This window comes from Aplysia californica, unplaced genomic scaffold (genome assembly GCF_000002075.1).
Source record: "Aplysia californica isolate F4 #8 unplaced genomic scaffold, AplCal3.0 scaffold00330, whole genome shotgun sequence".
Taxonomy (NCBI): Eukaryota; Metazoa; Mollusca; class Gastropoda; order Aplysiida; family Aplysiidae; genus Aplysia; species Aplysia californica.
Window position 1 is genome coordinate 863,195 of NW_004797600.1, and position 14,270 is coordinate 877,464.

At 39.3% G+C, this 14,270-nt stretch overlaps 1 protein-coding gene across 4 annotated transcripts in view; it reads right to left on the reverse strand.

Annotated features, from left to right (window-relative positions):
- LOC101864404 overlaps positions 1-12,601 on the reverse strand; it is a 29,486-nt gene extending 16,885 nt beyond the window's left edge. For 2 of the 4 annotated variants that reach the window (XM_013084945.2, XM_005102562.3), the window contains exons 1-7: positions 12,473-12,601; positions 7,630-7,694; positions 6,761-6,898; positions 6,119-6,207; positions 5,021-5,132; positions 3,660-3,779; positions 2,466-2,492 (exon numbers count right to left, since the gene is read on the reverse strand). In XM_013084945.2, coding sequence (XP_012940399.1) covers positions 2,466-2,492; positions 3,660-3,779; positions 5,021-5,132; positions 6,119-6,207; positions 6,761-6,898; positions 7,630-7,642 — 499 coding nt within the window. In that variant the 5' untranslated portion in view covers positions 7,643-7,694; positions 12,473-12,601. The remainder of the gene's footprint in view (positions 1-2,465; positions 2,493-3,659; positions 3,780-5,020; positions 5,133-6,118; positions 6,208-6,760; positions 6,899-7,629; positions 7,695-12,472) is intronic. The other 2 variants (XM_013084947.2, XM_013084946.2) reach the window with 1 other exon arrangement.
- Between the last annotated feature and the right edge of the window lie 1,669 nt (positions 12,602-14,270).

The window sequence follows — 14,270 nt, forward strand, 5'->3', positions numbered from 1 at the left end:
ATCAAAATCAGCGTAATGAGAATGGTTTCCATGGGCATTGAAGACAACTTACAACCTACTACATCGGTACTTTTAAAATCATTGACACTTCACTAATCAAGCAGCTTGAGAATAACCTCAGAGTGCCTGTACAAACACCCACAACCCATGTATTCAATACAACAATAAAGTGTTCACCAGTATAATAATGGCTGCAGGCACAAACCATCTAATTCTGGAGACATAATTTTGATAGAAATTGATTTCTCTAAACTGGCCGTGGGAGATAGCGACTTTTATCACAAGACTGTCTGGCACATTTAAGTGGGTCTTGATGGCTATGATACGAATAGAAAATTTTCTTGCTTTTACATTATATACAAGTAAATCATAAAAGCATCAGAGAGAAACTCAGAGGTTGATAATTTGTGCCCAAGGCCATCGATAAGCAGTAGGATAGCAGAATTGTACATATAATATTTGCAGTAAATAATGGTAGTGCTTGAAATTAGTAGACAGATCTATCGTTCAAAAATAAATTTGAAACCAAAAGATTCAAAGACTGGCAGTGACACGAAACACTAAAAGTGTGAGGACATGTCTCAAATACATCAGGACATGCATTACACTGGCAAATGTCGATTAGACATATAAATCAAGTAGTTGCAGGGTACACGACAAATTAACGCAAACAGTCAAACAAACATACAAGTAAATAGTATAACACTACGACTGCAAACATACAGCCAAAACGTTCAAAACATCGGGAAATATAGGTGGAAATGACAACAGTAAAGTGCAGGAATAAAAGGCACGAAGTCTTAATGCTGGACTAATATATGCTCTCACTAGAGTTGGCTACACCTTTTCTTTTGTAGTGACAAACTTCACAGTCTAAATTGAAATTTGTTCACATTTAAACACTTCACTTCAACAAATATTTTTAAAATGAGAGAAAAAGAACAATAAGAAATACATAAACCTGTCAAAAACACAAACGGATCGGAAGAACTGACCTTGATAATTATTCAAATTTCCAGCAATAACTGATTTCCACTGTACAAGGAAGACCAACCTCCAGTTGTTGTTCAGTCTATAAGCAATTTTATTTTGGGGGTTTTATCAAATTCTGTTTGTTCATCGACATATATATATTTATACATGTGAGCTATTTTTTTCAGGAAGAAAGTCTGAGGAATCCAAATTCTTGAAAGAGAGATAGAGTTCCTGACAACTGTTTAAAAAAAAAATGATGGCATATGTACCAATAATACTTGCTATTGTACTATGGTAGCCTGGGTTTTTTTCTTTCAAATTTTCAGTTTATTTTGACAAGGTGCAACATAGCCGCTTTAACTTGATGCTTCCATGAGGCAATGTTGTCACTAGTACAACCACAACTTTGTGCAAGAATAGAACGATAAACACAGCGCAAACATCAGAAGAAATTACTTCTCTTTGTGATCAATTTTCCAGAAGAAAAAAGAGTAGTATGTGACAAGGAAAAATGTTTAACACTTCTAAACATGCAATGGTGACCCCCCACCCCCCATTACACCATCATAAGCTATGGAGAATGTTGGAATAGGTTAGGCTACTGGACTCGTAATCGTGAGGTTGCGGGTTCAGGGGTTCGAGCAGCGGGCCCGATATTGTGTCCTTAGGAAAGGCACTTTACACGACCGTTCCTTACTTCACCCAGGTGGGAATGGTTACCCGGCGATAAACAGCGAAAGATCTCGTAAATATGTTTGTGTTTTGGCGCCTATAAATGGCTGCTTGCACTGCATGCTTCCCAAGAAGTTGAGGTTGTTTCAGAATGCTCTCAGGTCTGCTGGGGTAATAGTACAGATTGTGAAGCGGGGATTTGCTGTACACAAATGCTATCTATTAGTATTAAGGAAACATCAATCTAAGTTTTGTTAAACTCATTTACCAAAAAAACCCAACAACCTGGTATCGCAAAAAGACTACTTTTGCCATGTCCATCTTAAAAGTGTTCACATTTTATTCACTGCCCTGTGATTGCTGCCATTTTCCTCATTGTATGATAGCTGGTAATTTTTCCCTCGGATATGTATTTAGTAGCTGTTGAACTAAATCTAATTAAAGAGCCAATGTATAGGTACAATGCAGGCAGAGAGGTTAAAAGTGCAGCCTCATCTGATACATTCCGCAGACTTGGCAGTGTCCAAACAACTATTAGTGTGTATATATAAAACATCAAAAGTATAAGTGTTTATACCTTCTTAAAAAAAATAATTTAAAAAAATAGTTATTTCAACCTAATCCTCTACAAATTCAAACAGTGATAGCATAATATCATTAAAAATGCAACTGCACTGAGGGAAATGCATTTGAATATTCATAAACATTGAAAAAAAAACACCAACAAAATTCACACAATAAGTCAAGGGGTCAGAACTGAGAATGCAAGGACAAACACCAAGACTTGCTAAAACACTGCACGAGCAACCACGACCTACCGAACTGCTCCAAGGGTAAAAAGTGGCCTTAAAAAACCAGGGCAGTATAGGGAGGAACAACAGCAGAGAATCAGACAAACTGGTCAACTAAAATTGTGGTGTGTAAAACAACACCAAACCTGTGAAGAACCCTAAAATAAAAACTAGATTTCTCCGAGGTTGCTTTTAATAATTATAATACTGGGGGAACCCCGCCCAAAGCAATGATTTTTGGCACAGCTGCAGAATCACTTAATGGCCTGATATAAATTCAAGAGTTAATAAGTACATGCAAATCAATTAAACAAAGTTGAAACTATGGTTGCAAAAAGTTTCTGCAAAAGACATATACTTCTGCTGTAAAATGTGTTTCAAGTTCATTTCCTGAAAAAATGCAAATAACTAAATGGTATAATTCAGAGTCCATGTTTATGACCAATAAAGAAGAATCCATACATCAGCAGTTAACTTTATTTCATAGCTTTATGGATAAAAAGTGCAATTGAAAAAAAAAAAAGGGAGAACAATAAAGCATATGTATAGAAAACTGTCAAAATTAGTATCAGAAATAATGGTGTTAGTTGACAAAAAATGAGAGAAACGTAAAAATGAAGCGATGAGACCAGCGTATGGCGACAAAACAAACAAGAACGTAAACCCTGTTGACCCTAAGTATGTACATAATATAATGCACATGAGGTCAGCGAGCTACGACTGTAGATTGGTACGTTTTCAACTTTCCCCGCAGGCTAAAGTAATTTTACAGACACGCATTTCATAGCAACATTGCTGAACTTGATTTGTTCACACATGAAACATAACTCTCAATGAGATATTGGGTCTCTTTTTTGTATGAAACCTCTCGTCACAGTACTTTTGAACTTTGCCAGCAAGGCTTAAAAGTTTCTGAGAACAGCGCTTACAGCTGTAACCTAGACTCACACAAACTTCTGGAACTTACTGGACTGGAAAAAAACAACAACAATCATTAATGCCACAACATTGAACTCTTATCTGACAGATACACGACAAAAGAGAGCTGACTCAATTTTCACAGAATTTTGGTTTTCTTTCCTGAAACATGACATCTCTGTGTAGAGTAAGAATGAAAATGAAAACCTGAAAAAAATCTAACTAGTTGGGTCATACACTTAACAAAAACTGAGAACATGTTTGTCCATGATGCAAGCAAGAGGTCAGAATCAATCAGCTTACCTGGACTCATAGGGGCATCTTCCGCATCAACATGTTCTACTTCCAGATCAATCTTGCGTGCCAATTTATAACGGTCACTCTGCATCTGCTTCATGCACTTTTTGATGAAACCGACATAGTCTGAAAATTACAGAACACATTTGAATTATTAAAAAAAAGGGGGGGGGGGGGAGAGAGAGAGAGAGAGAGAGAGAGAGAGAGAGAGAGAGAGAGAGAGAGAGAGAGAGGGAGGGAGGGAGGGAGGGAGGGGGGGGGGGGGGGGGGACAGAGTTATCATTACTCAAATCTCATTTGATTTTATGCACTGTTCGCTTAAGTGAAAATCGTAACAAAACTGATAGATGCAACAATTCTATTTCTGGCACTTTCATAAAAAAGAGAAATGTCACATTTTGCCAGGATTCATGTCAAGAACACACCCACCACTTGAAACACATTATGCAAAGAATAGCATGAAACAGGTAGAGTGAAAAACAATTTTGTAATTTGTAAAGTGTTTTACGGCGCTCGCAACTGCATAAGGTCATATGAGCGCGAGGGACACACCTAATATTTTCAGCTGGTAGGAAATTTTGAATTTTGCTCGGGTGGCGGCCGAAGCCTACTCTTATCAATTTTAGACCACCAAGGGATCTTTAACGCGCGCAACTTGCACACGAGCCCTCCGAGATTTTTCGCCCTTGTCCGAGAAGGCCAGGTGTAGATCTTTCCTACCAGAATATCAGGGGTGTGGCAGAAGACAGCTGTAAGAAGGAGCCAAGGAGAAGCAGTAGAAAGGCTGCAGAAAGAGTCAGGAGCCCAGAGGAGGGGGCAAAGGAGGTGAGGGGGTGGGGGCAGAAAGTGGAAATGAAGGCAGACAACAGAACATTGCTAGAGAACTGGAAAGGAGGTGAAAGGAGACAATTTTAGAGAAGAACATTTTTCGGTCGCTACCCGATTTCAAACCCGGGACCTTTGAATGAGAGGCCAACACCTTAACCTATAGGCCACGAGAGCCCCCTGAAAAACAAGAAGATAGCGTCCGCTTCCAAATACATAAAAACTCAGTACCCATAGAGTTAAAGACCTTAATGACTGGAGTTCAACTGAGTCTTTAAAAGTAAGAGAAGAGAGTCAAAACTAAAAACAAAGATAAAAGAAGAAAACAATATCAGTTTATCAAATTGTTTTAATATGACTTTTACATCACTTGTAACACAATTACGTCATATACATTCCGAAGATTAGAGGTGTTACAAGAGGGAAACAAGCACAAAAAAGGAAGAGAGATAATGACGATAAATGTTTGACAGGAAAGAAGGAGCAAACCTCACCAGAGTACGTGCCAACCACCCACAAACAAGTATAATGAATGGACTAACCTCTCGGGAAATTTTCTGGTCTGACCAACTCTTTGAAAAATTCATATGCTGTAGTGACTTGATTGTAATAATCGCAGCCAGTGACATACCAAAATTTCAACTTTCTGCTTTCCTGTTGAACAAATGAAAAATATGGAGGTGCATAAAACAGTTAACTAAGCATGAGGCGAGATGACTATTCACACATGTTTGCCAAGCAAAACACTGACTTCAAAGATAACTATTAAAACTTGCACTGGTTCAAGAACTTGCAGCTACTGTAAATGCTGTGCTGGCATTAATTTTCAGAGAAAAAAGAAAGCAAGTCAAACAATGCCACTTGCCATTTACACACACGAGCAAATAGCTTCAATAGGAAGACAGTTGTAGATTCAAATGAAGGGAAAAAAATCTTTGTTGTTTACAGGTAGATTTTCCAAACAATTCCACCTCTACAGGTCTTTTTACACATATGAATTACATCCAGAAAATATTTATTTTAGACATATGGATTACATCAAGAAAATATTTGAAGGAAACATTATTAACTTAATAAACATTTAAAGGGAATGGACTGATAGACATAAGAAAATCCTGTATCTTATCTTTTGAACTTCCTGTAAGGTGCTGGATACAAAAATTCTGAAAAAAAAGTTTCTCATCTTTTGCTGCTAGTGTTAAGTTGGGGTAGTAATGGCAAAGCTCTTTGCCTTCCAAGCAAAAGATAAGAGTGCAATTCTGACACAGGGAAAAATATTTTATCTAGTATTTTTGTCTTTCTGTTTCGATGCACTGTCCCACTCATTCCGTAACGGAATGGACAGGAAAGGCAATCATAATTACCTCTTTCTAACATGCACACAAAACCCCCGAATTGTTACTGAGTATATATATATAATAATAGTTAGCATTTGTACAGCGCAAATTCCCTCTCAACAGCAAGCTCTTTACAATGTATACTATTACCCCAGCACACCTTATGGCATACTGAAACAATCTCAACTTCCTGGGAAGTATACAGGATAGAATGACTACAGTCAAATTGCCCCAGGAACACGTAATGAGTGCCTGCTAACCACTGGCACAAATACAGACACAAAAAAGAAAAAGCAAACTCACTACATATTGTTCATCTGTCTTTTGGTCAACAAGGAAACACATAAAGCCAAGCTGGAGCTGTGGTTTACCAAGGTCTTCATCAGCAGCATCTGGAATGAAATAAAAAGGTGTTTAAAGTTTGTGGTAAAGTTGTGATACAACTTTTGAGTGAAGCTGACAAAGTAAAAAAAATGTATAATTTTGGGGAGAGGGGTACTCAAGCCCACCATTTCATACCATTGACAGTATCTCTTCAATACTGGAGCAGAAGTTGAGGCAAACATACTGCCAGTCACAGACTACTAGCAGAGTTCAAGTTAAATTTTTGTGGTCTCACCATTGTCAGTGCTCATATGGATTCATGGCACCAACATTTACTCTTGACATCAGTGTGCCTAAATGAACTAGATTTAGACAAATTTGCTAACTCTCTTCGTTTCATCACAACAGGACACAATTTATATACATATATATATATTAATAAAATGCTAAGCAATGAAAAGACAAAGCAAAAATAAACAGAAAATTCTTAAATGCCTGTCAAAATGAACAGAAGCGATAAATAAAAACATCTGGAACAATCTATAAAGTGATAAACGGAAACATCCAGGATATTCGTACTGCTGAATATCCATGAATACATTCCTGCAACTTTTGACCAACCTGGTCTGTTGACAACAAGTCCCTGGTGCTGCCCACCAGCTACATGCACCACATCCTCTGGGTTTACTTGCTGCTTCTTCTTGCGCTCTATTTTGATGTGGGTCACCTTGCCCCTTTTGGACGGTGTCATTACAACCTCTGGTGAATAAAAAAAAAAAATCAACATTTAATGGTGAATAAAGGAAAAAAAAAGATCAACAATTGATTCTACTTCATGCGCAGACTTCCATCTTCATTACACTGCTATTTTTATAAACCCAGCGAAAGGATTTCTCCATCTGAAGGCTTGATATACACCTTCTTGCATTTACTTTGCAAGGAGAGTTGCTAGAGTCATAGTTATTTACTACTTCCAACATAACTGAATTTGTGAAAATGCAATAGGGTGACACCACAATGCTCTCAACCATTTTTGTTGTTGTTATAACTAGACAAGGGAAAACTACTTTATGATTTTTATTACTGTTGTCGCACATTTCTCTCAAATTCCATGATAAAGGTTTTTTTCCCCCTTCTAAGGGCACACCACACCTGAGCCTCCAGATTAAAAAATATTACCACTTCTTGCAAAGATTTACTTGTGCAGTTACCAGCGCCAGTCTTAAAACTCTTACTAAAACAATGCAAAAATTTACCTCCTTGAACATGTGAGGTCCTTTTGGTAAACAAGTAATTGATTACAACTATAGATTGAAAAGGACCAAGACAGTCAAATTTCACTTTAACGTGCTTGACACTTCATAACTGCAGTAAAAAAGAAGATTAACGAACTAGATAAACTTTTGAAATTTGATTTCTAGAAAACAAAGTGCAAAAAACTACAATCATCATTCTTGAAGAGCAAAATATTTAACCACTTATCTGTTTACCTTCGTCTGCCATGATTTAAGTCTTGATGAGTCTTGATGGTTTGTTGTATCACTTGTTGGTTCTCCTGAGATAGAAAACATAAAACAGATAAAACAAAAAGCTAAAAAAAGATTGCATATTTCGAGAGTGACTATTACAGCACAAGTAGTGCAAGCGAGTTAAGTGAAAAAAAATGTGCTATTATCAGCCAAATAATAATGTATAACGGTATTACGTGCATGAAGTGGATTGGGCCATCCAGTCGTGGTTATTTGAAGGGCAAAATTTGTTTTGAAAAATCAGAAACATTTCGATTTTATCAGAGTATTTGGCATCTACTTACCTCCTAATTCATTTTACCTACTTTGACCTTACATTTTCGACCGTTGTATTCACTCTTTTTTGTTACCCTTAAGTCTCAATCTTATTTGTACTTAATCATCAAAACAAAAATGAGGTTCATAGAAAAATATCAGGAAAGGTCAAATCTGCTCCAACAGTCACCTAAAACTCACTTACATTTGTAATGGCCATGTCAAACCCCCTCTTTCACTTTTATTCACATTGTAATGACACCGTTAGATGAGCACTTTGGGCTTCGTTATAAATTACTTTCTCACTCCTGTCTCTTGCTTGGGTAGAGCATGTTTTGTTCTGTACTGACCTCTCGTTTTAAGGTTGAAAAAAATCGGGGGTAGCTGAATCTGATGCTTTGTATTTAAGTTTGAATTTTTCTTTAAAAAATGATTATTGGTGATGGTTTTTCACAACTCATTATCACAACAGACAGTCAAGAACTTCATCAAATGCAACACCAGGGAACAGTGGCAGAATGGATTGGCAATGGGCAAAACTGGAAGAACTGTATTTGCACACATGACAGCCCCCAACTCCAAAGATGCAATAAATTCCTTAAGTAAGAGAACAAGTCACGATCTTTCGCCAGCGAACACAACATATACCACTAAATTCCTACCTTAATAGGATCCGCAAGGATACCCCACCCGACTGCCCGTTGTGCGACAGCCAGAATTAAACAGTACCACACCACCTCTTTAACTGCCCAGCACTTTGTGACCGGCGTAGCACCTACCTACCTGCCTCCCCAGACATTGGCAATAGACCGAAGGGCTAGAACCCAAATGGCCGCTGGATCGGAAAAGTAAAACAACAATAAACTATGTGAAACGAGCGCTGGGCCTAGAAGAACGGAAGTAGAAAGCTACGGGCGGACATGCGCAAGCCGCGTTTCCCTCTCTCTCCCGGTTCGGTGTTTTCCCGCGGGTGAAAAAAAAAGTATCGAAATTAGCGACCGAGAGCGGTTCAGTGGAGGAAGGAGAAAAGTAGCGGGACAAGCTAGAAGAAGCGGAGTTTCCGCTATTTAGCGGGAAAGTGGCAGCTATGATATTCAGACATTAAAAATCTCTGGCTCTAGAAAATGAATTTGATGCAAAAAATGCTTCTTTTTTAACAGTCCTCGCAGAATGGCTGAATGAAAGGATGACGCCTAAATCTCGCAAATAACCCAAAAAAATCTCGAAATCGGAAACTGTTCAGAGAAATAGAGTTCAGCTTTATTTTCCAGAACGTTCGGAGAAATAGTCACTTCGAAAATAAAATTCCAAATAACAATGTGAGTAGAGGAGCAATGGCAAAGAATTGAATTAATTACATAGACTAGATCTAGATTAATAAATCAATTTAACTGAAACTCAATCAGAATCGGAGTTGAGTTTAGACCAGAGTGAGAGAAGAAGAGCCTTCGTCTTGGGGCTTGGCTTGGACAGTCTGAGCCTGAGCACCCAAACTATCGTTCAGTGCTTCCAATTTTCCGCCATTTTTAGTTTCCCCCACACCTTTTCTGCCGATCCAATGCCCGCCCCCCACGTTTCCCACTTTCTTTGTTGTAGAAAAAGGTAAAATTGAAAATTAACAGACCACCTGGCACCTGCATATTATGAGTTGTGTAAAAAAAAAAAGACAGATTCGTTCAAATACACAAGCCTGTGTCATCTCGATTGTTTACCAAGAAAAAGTTGTGTTGCTGTGTAGAGCTGAGCATACGGCAACTTTTGATTCTATAGACCAGCGCACAATTCATACGTAGATCTACGTCAAGACTAGCCTTATTATTGTAATAATCAGTGCTTCCACCAGCTGAAGCTGAAAAGTAAGGAAAATTCTGCCGGGAGTCTGGGGGCCGCAGAGGCCCCCAGCAGGGTCCAGGGACAGAGTCCCGGGTGGGGGTTCACGCCCCCGAAGAAATGGAAATTTAGTGCTTTTAGAGGGTTGAAAATGGCATTTGGGAGCCTGTTTCAAGAGATTGCCTAGATTAGAGCCCATAACATTTATTTTTTCACCAACATTTTGACTTGTTTGATTTCTTCACCAACATATCTCTCCATTGCTGGCAATGTTTAAAAGCAGGTTCCCCTTTCATTCAAATGATTTGACGTTGCACCAATATTGATAGCAGGCAAACCTGGGAATAATGAATAGATGTACCTTCACAATACAGTTGCACAGCGTATGCCCAAATTTTTTCTCAATTTTCACGTTTGAATGTCGCCTGTCACAACCTCAGAACACCACTTCGAATTATTTTTTATTTTACCTACGGCTGGATCGGGCCGATCACCCGACTCGATTGCCTGAAACTGAAAACAAACACGTTTGTTTTTGAGGCGACCGAGTCGGGCCATCAGCGCGATCGGCCGATCCCATCCGTAGTCTCGTAGTGGGCACCCGCGTATCAGGATATTATTATTTCTTTCATCGCGGCCCTTATTGCGTTCACGTGCCGTAGAATCTTCGCATTGATAAATTCTCTAGCTGACAGTAATTTTTTTGTCTAAGATCACAAGTCAATTTACTTGATCAACGCGCAGATTTTCCAGCCGCGGCAACAATCCGAAGAAAGACAGAAAGAATGAGTGAATGATAGAAAGGAGGAAATTGACACAAAAGGTTCGCCAGATTTTGATCCATCTGCGGTAAAAAATGTACTGCCGACCAACCCGCAATGAGAGGAGACTGACGCGTATGCGACGTTCAACACCCGGACAGATAGTGCCCCCCCCCCTCCCTGACATGCACACAGAGCCACACGTGTGTAGGTCGCCCATCCGATCCCGACACACGCTAACGAGCCATCTTTAATTGCTTCTGATGACCTCTTGACAAATAAACATTTATTAGAAGCGCTATAACTTTTCAGGCCGGCCTCAAATTCATCATAAAATAAAAACTCGGCTCCTGCACAATTTAACGCCATTTTGCCCGAAGTGATCCCGGTCTCTACCCAGCCTGAGGCGAGTCACGAGTGAGGCAGGACAGGAAGCCGGAGTCAGGAGTCCCAGGAAGTCGGAAGTGATGTCATGCTGGACAAGAATTACAGTCCGAATAACATTTTTTCATATTCGGACTCGAGTCCGAATAGTCACTTCGTTTGCAGTTAGGTTGCATCAGAGACCATAAAACATAATTAAGTACTCTCTGGTTGCATCCCTGTTCTATGTGTTGCCTATTTGGTCATCAAGACTTTCAGATTTCTTCCTGGGTGTAAACAAATGGACCGTGGACTTTAACCCTCATCCTGCGGGAGCCGGGTTTATGTATCCCGATAAGCCTATTTCGGCACCTCGTCTACGTTCTGGTCCCGAATCAGTGTAGCTCCTGGCTCAGCGCACGTGCAGCGCGCATCCTCTTAGTCTTACGTGTCATTCACACAGGTCAAGTGTGTGCACGTCAGTCTGCTTGAGTTTTTGTGCGTTTGTGGCCTTCTTCTAGAACCGCCTGCGTTGGTTCGTAATCGAGGCATACGTCTCATTCAAAACATGCCAAGTTGGTAGCTCTAGATGTTCGTCCAATGAAATTATAGAAGAAATTGACCCACTTAGACATGAGGAGCTCGAAAGGATAGTCAAGAAACAAGACTTCCATTTTTCTATACAAAATATTTCAAAGGAGCTTGATTTTGTATGAAATGATACTAGATCTACTTGATAAAAAATAAGCTTGTTTAATAGTTTTGAATACCATTGTGCAGGTACAAAGAACAATTTGAGTGTAAAACATTCAGAAATTGACATAAATTATCCCTTTTCGAACGTCAGGTCATTCATAACAACAAGAGCGTCCAGAAAGGTTGAATTCGAATGGGTGTAACTAACTACTTGTAATGTCTTATCAGCTTGTGAGAGGGGGGTTATTCATGTGTTTGTAACACTTTATAAATAGAAAGCTATGAAGGATAGAGCGTTATTTTCATCATCGTTTAACACACTCCCGCGGTATTCATGGTGAAAACAAACGTTTCCCGGCGCGCGCGCTGTACACCAACAGTCCGGCAACAGTACACACTGAGTGACCCCGGCGGCCTGCCCGGCACGTCCGACGTAATCGGTTGCTGATAAGATACGCATCTGGGCACAGACGCAGGATAAGAGTTAACAAATGGAACTACAAGATCACCAAGTAATTAATCTACTGTACAAGTCAAGTACAACAAGCCTCCTTGGGATCCATTTCATCATAATAATGATGCCAAACTTCATAAAAATGTACAATTACAGTCACATTTGTCACATTTATTTGAACGGATGTTTTACAAGCATGACGGCAAGTCGAAGCCTAGATTCTAGATTCTAGAGGCTATCCCTATATAGATCTACCGGTAGCGTACCCGGTAACCCGCCCTGCAAAATTTCGAAGAAGAAAAAAAAATGCACCATCTAACAAATTACGACAGGGCGACTGTCCGATTGTCCGAACCCGCTCAGTCTGTCAAAGATTAACAGCTTATATGCAAAGAAAAGTTTTCATGCTTTGTAAATGTTTGCTATAGTTGTATGAAACACTCACAAAAAAGTAGTAACGGTGGAAGAAACCAATATGTTTTGAAAAATCTAGCACTGATTGTCTCTTTCAGTTCTTCGCTTCCGGGAGTTCATCCACCATTTTAGTTTGCAAACTTGCGCATGCGCAGCGTTGTTTGCGGTGAATACCAAAATAGTGACTCAATATGAAAAATCCTTACATTATGGGCGGATCAAACCTTTTTGGCCTAGTCCGTTGAAACTGAATTGCGTGGGAAGAAGTAGAGCGAAATAAATGGCATATTATGCTAGGGCACAGGTCTAAATCATTCCCAATGTGAGTAGCCTAAAAATGGACAGTAGTAAGAAAAATATACTCATAAAGGAGAAAGAGAGAGAGAGAGAGAGAGAGAGAGAGAGAGACTGTATTATAGTCAAATGAGTTTTAAAATCTTAGAGTAGAGTAAAGTAGAAAAGAGAAGAGAAGGGTAATAAAGTTACTGTAGGCTTAGGTCTCTGGGTTTAACGCCTATATCAACACTGTTAATTTACTTAAGAAGCGAGATCTCAGAATTAAATGTTCGTAAGCTTCGATACGACCGAACCAAATTACTGGGTTGCTGGGAGCCTTGTAAATTCTACAATACAACCTATGTTCAAGAACGTCCCGTCTAGGATTCAAACCAGGGTCCCGCATGATAAGAGAATGGTAAAGTAGAAAGAAAAGAAAGAGAGCAAGAGACAACTAGAATTGAGTAGACAGAAAAGAGAAGAGAAGAACATTTAGAGAAGAGACGCGGAGAGAATAAAAGAGAGAGGACAACAACAACAACACTCAAAAAAAAAAAAAGGAAAAAAAAGAAGAAAAAAAGAGAGAGAGAGAGAGAAGAGAAGGATAAAATAAAGTAATATAGAGCTTCATATACATTCTGTAGAGACAGACAACTTTATTGTTTATGAGATGGAAAGAGAAAAATACTTTTAGATTTCACTGCGGGTTCCTTATTCATTTTCCCTTTTATAGGCCTATCGTTTTATGATATTAAGCTGTTTTTTTGTTGTTGTTTTTTTTTTTCTTCCTTTTTCTTTGTACATGCAGGACAAACGCCATGATTGTACCGTCAATGTTCACACGGCGCACACTCGTAGATCTTCAGCACTGATATTTTACAGGCAGCACTCAAGCTGAACGCTATAACCCTATCCACGTAAGAAAACGAAAATTGTGTAGGCTAGTCTATTTTTCATGATGACTTTGTGCGTGTCACTTAAATAACCACAAAGGCGGAATAAAAGAAAGTACCGGTATTGAAAGTACCCAATACAGTTTCATTGGAATTTCACGGTAAAGCTCGAATCAGAATGTTCAAAAGTGGGTTAATGACAGGATGGGAGCGGAGGGGAGTGTAGGTTGATGAGAGTGAGTGATGTAGTCCGATGGAGAAAATAAGTTGTTTTGCGGGGGGGGGGGTGATGGCGGTAAGAGCAAGAAGGAACTGTACTTCTGAGTTCCATATTTCGTGATGTCATAGTATTTGTATTAATGAAAATAGTTTAGATTATATTTTTAAAAAACCAAAACGACACCCCCCAAAAAAAACAACAACAACCAAAACCAAAACCAAAAACAACCCCCCTCCCACATACTAACAGAAGGAACGAGACAGATGATGCTTGTAATGGCAGACAGAACGATTACAAAGCATCACATATTTTAAACTCTAGTTCTCAAGACCCATACTCACTCGCAAACATCAACGCTCACAGACGCATGACATAAACGCGCACACACACACACACACACACACACACACACACACACACGCACACGCACACACACACAC